The 12,801-nt window shown below is 33.3% G+C and overlaps 1 protein-coding gene across 1 annotated transcript; it reads right to left on the bottom strand.

Annotated features, from left to right (window-relative positions):
• Positions 1 to 1,649: 1,649 nt before the first annotated feature.
• LOC109003823 lies at positions 1,650 to 3,691 on the bottom strand. Its single transcript, XM_018982131.2, has 3 exons — positions 3,519 to 3,691; positions 3,267 to 3,341; positions 1,650 to 3,187 (listed from the first exon to the last, which is right to left on the bottom strand). Exon 3 carries the CDS (start codon positions 3,175 to 3,177, stop codon positions 1,996 to 1,998), a length of 1,182 nt encoding a protein of 393 aa, XP_018837676.2. The 5' UTR covers positions 3,178 to 3,187; positions 3,267 to 3,341; positions 3,519 to 3,691; the 3' UTR covers positions 1,650 to 1,995.
• Positions 3,692 to 12,801: the final 9,110 nt, after the last annotated feature.

Raw genomic sequence — 12,801 nt, 5'->3', positions numbered from 1 at the left:
AAAGAGAGAAGAAAGGATCATCATTGCTAAAAACCAGATTATTCCCTGGCAAGGGGCCACCGCGATTCCAAAGGAAAGAAAAAGGAAAAGAAAAAAAGATTACTAGATCTCATGTCACCACATGATCCTCTCAACGTACGTGTCCTGATCTCATTTATATACGAAAATCGATCGGCCTACATATGGCAGGCCAATAGTCTCTCCTCGATCGGCCTCCTGATCATCACCATCATCATATCGTTTCTTGGATATATATAGCTAATATATTTTCCAACCGATGATCATGATTATCGTTTTCCCTCATTTTCTCTTATGCTTAAATTAACATTCAGTCCTTTAAAAAAAAAAACACATTGGTCAGAATTGATTTCTAGGTCATGTGGCTAGTAGCTTGATATATAATTTGTTAACTATTTTATAATTAGACAATTAATCCGTACACAAAACCTTATAAAAGCAATATCTCTTCATCATGAACTGTGTTTGATCATATCCTCCATTAATATATATATATATATATATATATATTGACTTCACAGGCAGAGAAGTTCTCTATTCTCCATCGAATTGGATAATTTGCGCGCTGCATGTGGATGACAAGCTCGATCATGATCATAATTCCGTGCACTAATGGCAATATTTCATTCTAATTAATGCCAATGCGCACCGAATGATTTTTTTTATTATTATTATTGTTTTTTGATTGTCTCTATATATGCATGTAGTAGCTAGAAAGCTAGGTTTTAAATTTTCTAATTACTAATTAAATTTTTCATTCAAATAGTAAACAAGGGATTAATGAATGCTGTGGTGCAAATGACGGAGCTAGCTAGGCACCCCCCGATCGATATTCAGGGTTTTTTCTTTCCTCAAAAGCTCGGTACCACAGGCGGTCGATGATCTCAAACTCACTTGAACATAAGCTAGACCTAGCTAATATTAATTAATTATGAGATCCTTATGTATAATTAGAAATTAGTAACAATAATAAGTGGAAGCTCCAATTAATATCCTGTAAATTAAAGATTCTACGTACGATAAACCAGCGCGCGCGCACACACGCATATATATATATATATATATATATATATATGCAATAAGAACATGACATATTGATCAGCTGAGAAAAAGCTCATGATGATAGCTAGAAATGTAAAAACTTCATCCGATGATGAGCCCGTGGCCCGTGATTCTTGTTCTATCTCATTAAAAATAAAATTAAAAATAAAAACCCAAAAAAGATCGAACCATATATGTAGGGAGTGGGCACAACAGTGATATACATATATAGCCTTTTAATTTGCCATAAACTCAAGAGCAAGCTAGCCGTGCAATTTTCATATATAGCACCACGATCTCAAAGAAAGTTAAACAGTACTACTTGGACCACCCTTGATTAGAAACTTTTTTCTTTCTTTTCTCTAACAGATAGAGACCTTTGAGTGTGTGTTTGTGGTGTGAGATAAAGGTAAAAAAATTTACAATCTGAGGTCCTTGAATGAACGGCACCGGCACAGACGTGACAGTACTGTTCGTCTTCTTCTCCAGGAGATGAAGTACGTACGTACGTATGAGGAAGCCATGGATATATCCAAGAAAGGTGAGAAATAAGAAAACAAATTACAGACAAATATTAAGAAAGCGATAGAGGCCAGAAAACTCAGTTTTATATGCATCCGGTGCAAATATAATCTCAATTACAGCAAAGAAAGACGTAATATATATCTACGTACACAATTAAAATAATATGATGCCTTACATAATATTATTCTTTGACTAAAACTGAAAAGAAACATTAAGAAAGACATGAATATGATGCCGCAAGTTGGCTAAGGTCAAGCGATGGGCGGGTAATCAGGTTACTATATATCTCAAGCTAAAATGATTGACCAATACCACCACTACTTTTATCGCTGCAGCAAAATTAAACCTCTTCGTATCGTGCTTTTATTAACAGTACTACTGCATGTGATTCGTAGCATTCTATATTCTAATTTAATCGGAAGGACAAATCCACGAATCAACCGTACCTTCATCCCTTGCAGACATATTCAGAAAAACCTTCTCATGGTTGATGAAACCCGATGATGGAGATGCCGAGTAGTTCAACTTACAGCCACCAACACTGGCCGATTTACCGTAACTATCATCCAAAGACCTCAAATGATCTTGATCACTGGCATTGTTCGATCCAGCTAATACATGATTTGGATGCCCACTAAGGTTTGCATTGACACGTCCATGTCTCATACCCAATTCCTCAAGAAATGGTATCGCCACACTTCCGGGAGACGGTGCACCAAATCCAGACACATTAAGTGAAGGATGAAGATCAGATGGCTGTGGGAGAGACTGAAATGCCAGAATTGGGGTTTGGACGTTCCGCATATTTCGAGGCTGTCTTGAAAGGTTATTGTTAGCAGTACTACTAGCAATAGTAGAAGCATCACCCAGTGTGTTGCTCAACAAAGAAGGAGAAGAGGACAAAAATGAAGATGGGTGCGCTCTTTGGGGAGAAGGACGCAAAGGGTAATGAAGTACTCCCACTGGTCCCAAATTACCAGAGGACCGCAAGGCCGAGCTACTGCCAAAAAGATCAGGTCGGCGAGAGTAAGGTGAGGCTGAAAAGGGTGGTGAGGGAATCCCAGTGAATTCTTGCACCATCGCTCTGAAATTCGAGGTATCGGTGGTGAGAACAGTGGTGGGAGCTCGCCTTGTAGCTCTAGTTCGCTTCTTGGAGTTGCGGGCAACGTTGGGTTGTGTTGTAGCTCGTGCAGTACCATCGTCATGAACGGGTCTTATCTGCAGCGATGATGGACGTGAACCCTGCGAATGGAATTGGCCTGATAGTGATGAGGCTGCGGCTGGTAGGTTTCCAATGTCGTCTGTGCCATTGGCTTCAGATCTTAGGCCTCTGCATGGAACCGCATCGAGATTTAGCATGGAATTGGGGTTTGAGTTCACTTGAGATTGGGAGAAAGCATAATGATAATTAGATGAAAGATCCAACAAATCGGATTGGTGGTTTTGAGAAAAAATCAATGGCTGTGGGTTTGAGATGTAACTATAGTGGACAGGAGGATTCATGAAGGTCGGGGCTGACTCTGCCCGTGAATCGTACTCTTCGTCACCACCACTAGAAGACTGCATACAGCTTCCACTATCACCAGAATCCATAGCTAACGGCCTGTAACTTAAAAGTAAAAAAGTTAGGGTAGTGATCAAGGAAAAGGAAAACAAATATGAAAGCTAACAAATAAAGAAACCTGGAAAGCGAAGAATTAGAGGTTTGATGTTGGCAAAGTTGCAGAGAGAGAGAGAGAGAGCAAATTATGAGAATCCTGAAGCAAAAGAACCCAGGAAGTGAATGAAGATCAGAAACATCTTATAAACCATGGTTCTACATATATTTGAATCCCGGATCTGCAATGGAAGCGAATCTTTCCCTTGCAGTTTCACTAGGAACAAAAGTTTCTACAAAGATAACGGAGAATATGCGAGTAGATGTTAATCATCACCATAAGATCAGGTGGAGGGTCTCCACGAAGGCTATGTAAGATATGGGAGGATCTCGTTTTGTTCTGCGGTTTTTCTCTTTATTTCCCTAATCTACTGAAGTAGTACTAGGGTTTCAGAGTGGGAAGGAAAGAGAGAGAGAGAGAGGAGAGGTTATTTAACATTTCTGCTTCAGAAAAAGAGGGCTCAACTATAGATAGATCCTCTCTAGTCTCTAGAGAGTGCAGGGTGGGGTCACCATTTGAGTAGAGAGAAAATAGCTGCCGGTGGCTGGCAACGGGTCAAACTCGAAGTGAATGTGAGAGAGAGAGAGAGAGAGACCAATATGTTACGATCAGAGAGTGAAAGGGATCCAGAAAAAAGATATAAGGTAAAGCAGCCTCTAATGGATAGTTATAACAAAAAAAAAAATTAAAGCGAAAAATAAGCTATTCGAAAAGGAGCTGAATGGTATGAAATTATAAGATGGTGGGCGGCTAGCAATTAAAACGTCTACGCTACCACGGCATGCCACTGTTTAAATAAAAGATAATTAATTTTTAAATGAGTTTCAAAAAAGATTATAAGCGTATCATTATTTAATTAAATTTATTTGTTTTAGGTGTTGTCAGGCCTTAACCTTATCGACCACTACAGTCACATACGCTTCTTCTCTTTTAACCTCTATTTTTTATAGTAATCTTATATATAATTATAAATATTGTACAGTTATTTTTAAAAAAATAATCAAATTTATTATTAAAAAAATAATTTCTTTTTATATGAATCTTATATTTATTTATTTAATTTAAAATAATTACACAATATTTATACACTCAATTACAAATATGATTTCTCCTCTCCAATACAAACTGATTTATTGCTGGCTTGGATTTCCGGATCAGATTTCGCGGGTCGGATGGGTGATTTAACTCAAATGACGAAGATGTATGTTTAATTATTTATATTATATTATTATTATTCGTTATTTGTTGGTTATATTTCTTTGGATGAATGGATTTAATACGTTGAATATTTAATTAAGAGTTAGTTTACATATAATCTCAACATTATTCATGCAAATCTATACAGGGATATTTTTAAAAAAATTAAAATTATAATAATATATTTTTTAAAATTATGTTTTTTTTTTTTACCTCATTCATCAATGAGACTGTACACACAATCTTTTATTCAGAACTATAAATAAAATTTCTCTTTAATTAAATAAGATAGAGTATAGAAACAAAGTTCAAACTTATTATTTCTACTCTAATATCATGTGAAATCATTACTTGTCTCAAAAAATAAAATTGATAAGAAGGGGTAGATTTAGGTCTAGTTTGGTTTCACAAACTTTTAAAACCATCACATCTCATCTCAACATCTAAATAATTTAAACACGAATACTTTTTAATTTTTAATTTTCAACTTTTTCATATAATCATAAATTAATCATTACAACTTTCTCAAACTTTCAAAAAAAAAAACAATACAATTTTTTCAAATCTCAAAATAAAAATAAAAATAATACTAAAATTTATATTCCAACCTTCTTTTGACTTTGTAATTTTTTTATTTAACTCTTTCTCTTTCATTTTTCAAAATCTCATAAAAATTTTAACTCAAATCATTTTATTACTATTCATAAATTACTTTACTACTATTCATAAATTTCTCATCTCATCTTATTTGTGTAATCAAATCAGACCTTAATTATTTATATTATATTCGCACGGTATTGAGTAAATAATTATATAATTAAATAAGGTGAATGGTTTGCCTGTCAAATCACACTCAAATTGGCTATTAAAAATATTAATTAGTAGCTTAGCTTTTGTTTCTCAATCATCCATTGAGAAGTAATTAATGATAATAATGTAACTAATGAAAAGCAGGTCCAGGTTAATTAATAGAAAGAGGTGAGCAGGCCGTGCCGTGGAGGTGGACGGTGTGTGGTAGAGGTCTCTTTGTCATCGAATGGATCATGGACCGTGTCAATTATTCAGTTCTGTTTTGGTTGTGGGCCTGTGTCTATTAATCGGCCATGCCCTATTTGACCTGACCTGACCCATTCGGCGATTCTCATGGCCCCATAGATCCAAACCGAAAGAAACTCTCTCTCTCTCTCTCTCTCTCTCTCTGTAATATTCATTTAAAAACACACTCAGCCTTACTTGTGCAGCATTTGCTTCCTCAGATTTGGACATTTAAGATTTTTCTTAAATGTATTTTTAACGGTTTGGATTTACAATTCATCTCAACTTATCTCATTACTATTCATCAACTTTAACTCACAAATCTTATTACTATTCATAACTCATTTCACTACTATTTACAATTCATTTCAACTCATCTTCAAATTCAAACGAGACAACTTTTTCTAATATTTTTTACACCCATCTTCATGTTATCCCCCTAACATTGCATATCGATCCGAAGTGAATTACAGTTTGTTAGGAGAAAAATGGATTTTGTGATCAATAAATTATGCTACTTATAAATCCATGTGTAAATACATTATTTATTATAGAAAAAACTTGAATTTCAAAGGAATATGAGTAACGTGCATGTACATTTCCAATAAAAGTTGGATACTGGGTGATCATATATAGTTTCATAGTATTGTTTTTCTGTTTCATTTTTTAAATCAGAAATTTCTGTTCATTTAAAAAATAAATAAGTTTGCATTTTACACTACTTAAAATCTATTTCCGGATAACAAGTCTTTATGTGAACCTCTTCCCAACCAGACCAGGCCGAGGCAAAGCATAAGTGTTTTGTATGCTTACTTTACCTACTTGACGAGAGGGAACAAACTTTGTTCCGTATCCGACTTGTTGGATTTGATTCAGTCAGCGTGAGGACATAATCAAATGGAAGGAGCGACACTTTGGTTACCGGTGAACGCTTCAAAAGGCGACCACCTCGACGGTTAATGCTCTGTTTTAGAATTGTAATCTAGTCGATTTGAGTCGGTCTTTGACTTACGAATTCGGTTCAACTCAAAATACTCGAGTCCCAATTTGAGATTTTTTTTTTATTATTTATTTTTTGTTCGAGCTCGACTCGATAAGTTAAACTCGAGTTCTAACTCGTCCCACAAATGAGTTCGAGTCGAGTTGAGCCGAGCTCGAGTTCGAATTGTTTATTTTTTAATTTTTTGAATGAGATTTAATAATTAATAAATTAAACAAAGAAAAAATAAAATATCTAATATTGAATTTATACAATTAACAAGTAGAACTTCTATTGAATTATAAAATTTTAAAAAATTTATAAATAATTTATGTCTAACTAGTTGATATTTATCCAAAATAATAATATATTATATGCCTACATATATTATTAATACATATCATATATCATATATCTATTTCATATATGATTCACACATACTAGTATATGAAATTATTAAATTTTATCGACTAATTATTATACAAATTATATAGACATAAGTAATTAGATTATATATCATATATTTAATTATAAAAGTTGTATCCTTATATTATTAGCTAATACATATATATATGTATATATACATAGGTATATGTATATATTTATCAATACATGAATAAGTTTTAATCGAGTTGACTTGAGCATAAATGAGCGAGTCTTAACGAGCCTTAGCCGAGTCAAGTCAAGTTTTGTCGAGTATGCGTCGTTTACAAATCGAGCAGATATTTACTTTCATGAACGAGTTTTTTTTTTCACGAGTCGAATTCGATTTGATTTTAATCGAGCGAATACCAAACGGGCTATTCAACAAACTGGTTCATTTACACTCTACTCTATTTGAATGTTAAGAGTATTTCATATGATTTGAGTTTATCTGTAAATAGTAGTAAGTTAAGATCTTTGAATGAGTTTTTTGGATCCCATTAAGATATGTTGAACTTTTTTTTTTTAATGAATAGTTAAGAAAAATAATAGATGTTATCAATGATTAATTTTTTGTTGTAATTATAGAATAATAATAAAAGTCACATCAATAAATAATATTGAATTAAGATGAAATAAGTCGTTGGTGTTTAGATTGAGAGTATATTGATTTGTACGAAACTATATCAAATGATTTGAGAACACCTTAATACCCAAATGTGCCCTTTTAAGTAAGTAAAGAGTTTAAAGTGTCAAATTTTGAGATCACATTCAGGAGCCCATCCTTCGCTTTGATTACCGAAAGATTGGCCACCTTCAAGATCGGGCTGTCTGTCACAGTCTGTAAATTAACGAAATCTTGGGCCACTGATAAGAAATCGTCTTCAGGAGTCCCTCTTGGGCCGCTTGGGCTTGGGACTCTTGAAAGCCAACCCAAATATGAAGTCTCTGGCCAGATATAGGGGTGTAGTCTTTGGATTAAAGCATATCACGAATGCACATTTCTGCTTTTAGAAGGACCCAACCCATGGGTTTTATAAGCCGCTTAGCCTAAATGGTCATGTTCGCAAGGAATTTTGCATTAATTCTGCTCTGGTCTTTCTGAGTATTTTGTGGTTGAATCAACAGATGCATCTTCCTGATATTGTTGAAGACCTCGGTCCCACATGAATTTAGACCTCGTTTGAAGACTTTTGCGTGTGTGAAGGAATGATCTCTCCTAATAGTGTAAATAATTAATTACTCATATTATATAAATATCTATGATGAAAGTCAATGATTTTGGTGTTATTATTTCCCGAAAAGCTCAATCCATTAGAAATCATGTTGAAGCACATGGACACACCTCCACCTGTTTATTCTCATGTCATGAGTAGTAGGACATAAGATGTCCAAACCCTTACTAGCTAGCTGTCGAATTTTATATGTATATATATATATATATATATATATTTATATCGATCAGGATGATCAGGTGCATCATTCACCCCCTCTACATTGTCATTAATAATGAAGATCGATCGACCCCGATGAGAATTGAGATATATATGATTTGGTTTGGAACCTATGTTCCATTGATGTGACCACCTTAATCAATTATTTAAGATATCGACAATTTTAACATTTAAATGTTAAATATGTTTTGGTTTTTTATTATTAAACTTAATTTTTTAGACTTGTGTAGTGCACCCATTTCATAAAAATCAGATAAATCATCTGTTATTCGTTATCGGGATATGATCCCTAAGATTTCTCTTATTTAATTGCATCAAAGAATTCAAACTTTAAACTCGCAAATATAACGCAAGATGAAAGCCTAGCTTTACCAATCAATCCAATGCCTAGGGATTAAGATATAGCAATTCTTTTTTACGCATGGAATATTGCTAGTTTCTATAGATTTGTTGAGATTGATCCAAGGAGAGCTAGCAACCTGTTACAAGAAAATTACTTATTTGTTATCAGATATTTTTTTTAAAAATAATTATTTTTTAATTCATCATAAATACTATTTTTTTTTATATACTGAGTCCTAGTTGGGGCAGCTTAAGTTATGTTTGGATGTTGAAATGAGTTGAGATGATAAAATATTATTAGAATATTATTTTTTAATATTATTATTATTTTTAGATTTGAAAAAATTGAATTATTTATTATATTTTGTGTTAAAATTTAAAAAAATTATAATGATGAATTGAGATGAGTTGAAAGGAGTTAAAGAACCAAACGAAGCCTTAATTTCAAGAGAAATGATAAACTATCAACTAATTTCTAACTCTCAAATTACTATAGAATAAAATAATATTTTTTTAAAATTTGATTTTGCTTTTTGGTTTTGATTTGATGTATCTAAAATTTGAAAAAATTATATTTTATAAGAAAGTAATAGATAAATTATAGATGAGTTGTTAGTAAACGTAATTTTATAAGAAACTAATTTCAATGACCTTGGATCACGTAAGCACCTGTACGTACGTATTTCTTGATGTAAAAGGCAAAATACGAGGCGCTGTACGACCGTCAGGTGAGACGTACCTGTCACTCATCTTCCTCCTGAGCCTTGAGTTCCAAGCGGCATAAATGTGCCTGATGACTTTGCACAACATATACGGATCAGTTGCCCCCCTCCTACATTTCCACGTTCTTTCTTTCTCTAATTTCAAAGCTATTCCAGCGTAGATATGAAGCTCCTTGAATAAGAATTTCCACGACTTTTCCTTTTATAAAGGGGAAATGCTATGTATCTGCCCCACACCGGCATACACTTCATATTATTTTTTTTTTTTTTTTTTTTATACTCAATAGGTTGAGTGTGTGCCGGTGTGGAACAGATGCATATATTTTTCCTTTATAAAGACCATATATAAGATTTTTTTTCGTAATTAATGTGCTCATGAGGCTCGATCTTGGCCCAAAGGCTGGCTGTGCTTGACAACGTTGAATGGAATTGATCCCACCCATATTTTGTTCCGACACTATCCAATTAATAAGTTGTATAAATATTATTAGTTTTACATAGAATAAAAGGATCGTGCGCTAGCTTGTGATTTAAACACATGCGTGGCTCAGGTGGCCCTTGCTTGACGTTAATGTCAATATTCAGGTGCATTTTATGTAGTTTGGTGCAATAGAGAAGACATCTGTGATTGTGGTCGACAATCGAGAAACAGGGATGATCAGTATCCATGCCTCCTTAATTTATTGCATTATTATTCTGATTAGCTTAAAGGGTGGGAGGTCACGTTTTTTTTTTTTATGAAGAGGATAAATACTCTAATTTAGTAATTTTATTGATAGTCTTTATTTTTTATGGAAAAAAATTGTGGTTACAATCAGATATCTGGAAGTTCCAAATAAATATAAAGACCAAAACTCAGGTATCAAAAATTAAAATATCTAACACAAATAAGAAAGTCAAAAAATTACAAACCAAATAGGAAGAATAACTCTAAAAAACCAACATGTAAGAAATCACACATATAAAAAAATAACAAAGAGACGAGAAACAAAAACCAAGTGCCTCATTTTGATGACCTCAAATAAAAAAAATCAATTTTATCCATGTGAAGAATACCTCTTAACTGACTAGATAAAGTATCTCTATCATTAACTCATTCCGTACTTAAACCCCTAACATTACATTTGCGATAGATATGAGTAATTTTATAGTTAATGCGAAGAAGGCAAGTTTGGATCTCATCTAAATCAAGTTATTTATGTCATATAAGCATTTAATTATGAAAAATTATTCTCGTCAGTCACTATTCATTATCACACACCCTACATCTTATGAAAAATATCTTTACATTCTATGGAAAAAAAAATTATAAATATGAAATGTGAGAATAACTTATGCATTCCTTTTTAATTATATGTGCTCTGTCAACCTGCACGGACTTAATAATATAACTTTTCTTCAAAATTAGCAAGCAACCGGCGATCGTGAGGTTCTGATTTCCACTACCAAATGTCGCATGATCTTGGTTTAGAGGCTTAGAACCGTTTTAGCTATCTCTATTCTCTTATCTGTTTCGGCATTCTGTACATCAGTCTGCTACCGTTTTTGTCCAATTGTTGAGAAAAAAAGTGTAGGCACATTATAAATTTACATGGAGAATCGATACCGATCTCTTTCTAAAAAATTGTAAACTTAAACTACATTAAGCTTTTTCTTTTTCTTTTTTTAATTTTTATAATTGTGTATAAGAACTAACATAAATATTAGTTGAGTACGGTCGAATATCTCTTGATGTTAGTTTATGCGACAGACTTCTATATAAATAACGTGTTTAACGAGTCAATATGTAATCGAACTTGCAAATATATATATATATATATATATTTTTTGTTAGGATAAGATACAGCTGCAAAGAATGTGTTTTAGCTTGAATCCAAGAATTGAAAGGAACATAATAAACACTTAAATGTTGCCGTCTAGAGCTGGATGGTTAGAGACTTTATGAGTCTGTTATTGAGCGTTACAAGCCGGCACCGACTAATAGTACTGAACCAGACATGGGGTAGGTACATGAATGATCCATACACAAATAGTTTACTAAACTGTTCCAACATCTTTGCTTAAAGTAAGTGGTCCTAGAACATTGTATCTGTCGTCCTAACATTCACAAAACTACAATCTTATCACACAAAACGACATTTAAAAAACTGCTACAACCCCGAGAGAGAGAGAGAGAGAGAGGAAGGGAAGGTGCTGGCGGCAGGGGAAAGAAACTGGTCCATAATCGAATACAGCTGGTGCTGATCGTTCCAATTTGGGGTCCATGCCAAACAGTCCCTTGCTGGCGGTGCCTTACTGTTGCTAATAGGCTCCTAATCCGGGGTTATTCAATTACCCTTTTTCTTCTTTTTTTCAGTTGACTCACGCAATCCCAACAGGGAAAGTTGTTATAATCTTTCACAGAAACGTGCTCATCAATTTGTTTTTACGTCTTGGGGGAAAAACACTGAATAATCATTGAGTTTTTTGTGTTTTGGACAGTGGATTTACCAAAACATGTCATCGGGATCATCTCCACATGTTAATGTATCTGTTTAATTTTCACTTTGTTGACTATATCAGTGAAATATAATGCTTAATCTTAGCAGTTTAACTAAATAGCAAACATACGAAACTACGTAAATTGGATCATCGCATCAACTTCTGTGATCGAAAATGATAAAATTTAGAATGAAGAACGGTTTACCCATGTAGCTAGTGAAACACAATCATTATGGGCTATTATAACATTAATGAACACATTGTTTTTTTTTTTTTTTTTTTATCCTCTTTTTCACTTCTTGGGTAAAATGTTCCGAATTTTAGTGATTTAGGCAATGGATCTACAACATGAATCAAATATCATCCCATCCCAACTTCCAAATTTTCAATTTTCAAATGAATGACTGCAAATTTTCTTGAAAGGGATGACCATAGCAACCTAAAAAGTTAACAGTGTGAAATCACTACTTGTCTTAAAAGTTTAAGTCGATGAGAAGAGGTAGATTTTATTATTTGTATTATATTCTTAACATTCTCCCTCATGTGTAGGCCAGTCTCTTCTTTAATAAGTAGGTCCAACACGTGGAATATTTAATTAAATTGATAGAATGTAGAGTTATGGTTCGAATTCAAGATCTCTATTCTGATACAATGTAAAATCACTATTTATTTCAAAAGCTTAAACTGATGAGAAGAAATAAATTTTATTATTTGTATTATATTCTTAATAGACATATGCATCTTTTTCTAAGATAAGGCAAATCACAAGGAGGGGCTTGGTTTTGCAAAACGCCAGACAGGTCGGTCATTTCAACAACAAATATACAATTAATGACAAGTGCACGTTTCTATTATTTTCAGATCAAAGAACATAAAAATATAAATCGGGTGATTTATATTTGTTCAACCCATGTCCCTTGTCTTCT

This window comes from Juglans regia, chromosome 8, assembly GCF_001411555.2.
Source record: "Juglans regia cultivar Chandler chromosome 8, Walnut 2.0, whole genome shotgun sequence".
NCBI lineage: Eukaryota > Viridiplantae > Streptophyta > Magnoliopsida > Fagales > Juglandaceae > Juglans > Juglans regia.
The sequence above is the reverse complement of the archived record's forward strand: the minus strand, read 5'-3'. Positions and strand labels throughout refer to the sequence as shown.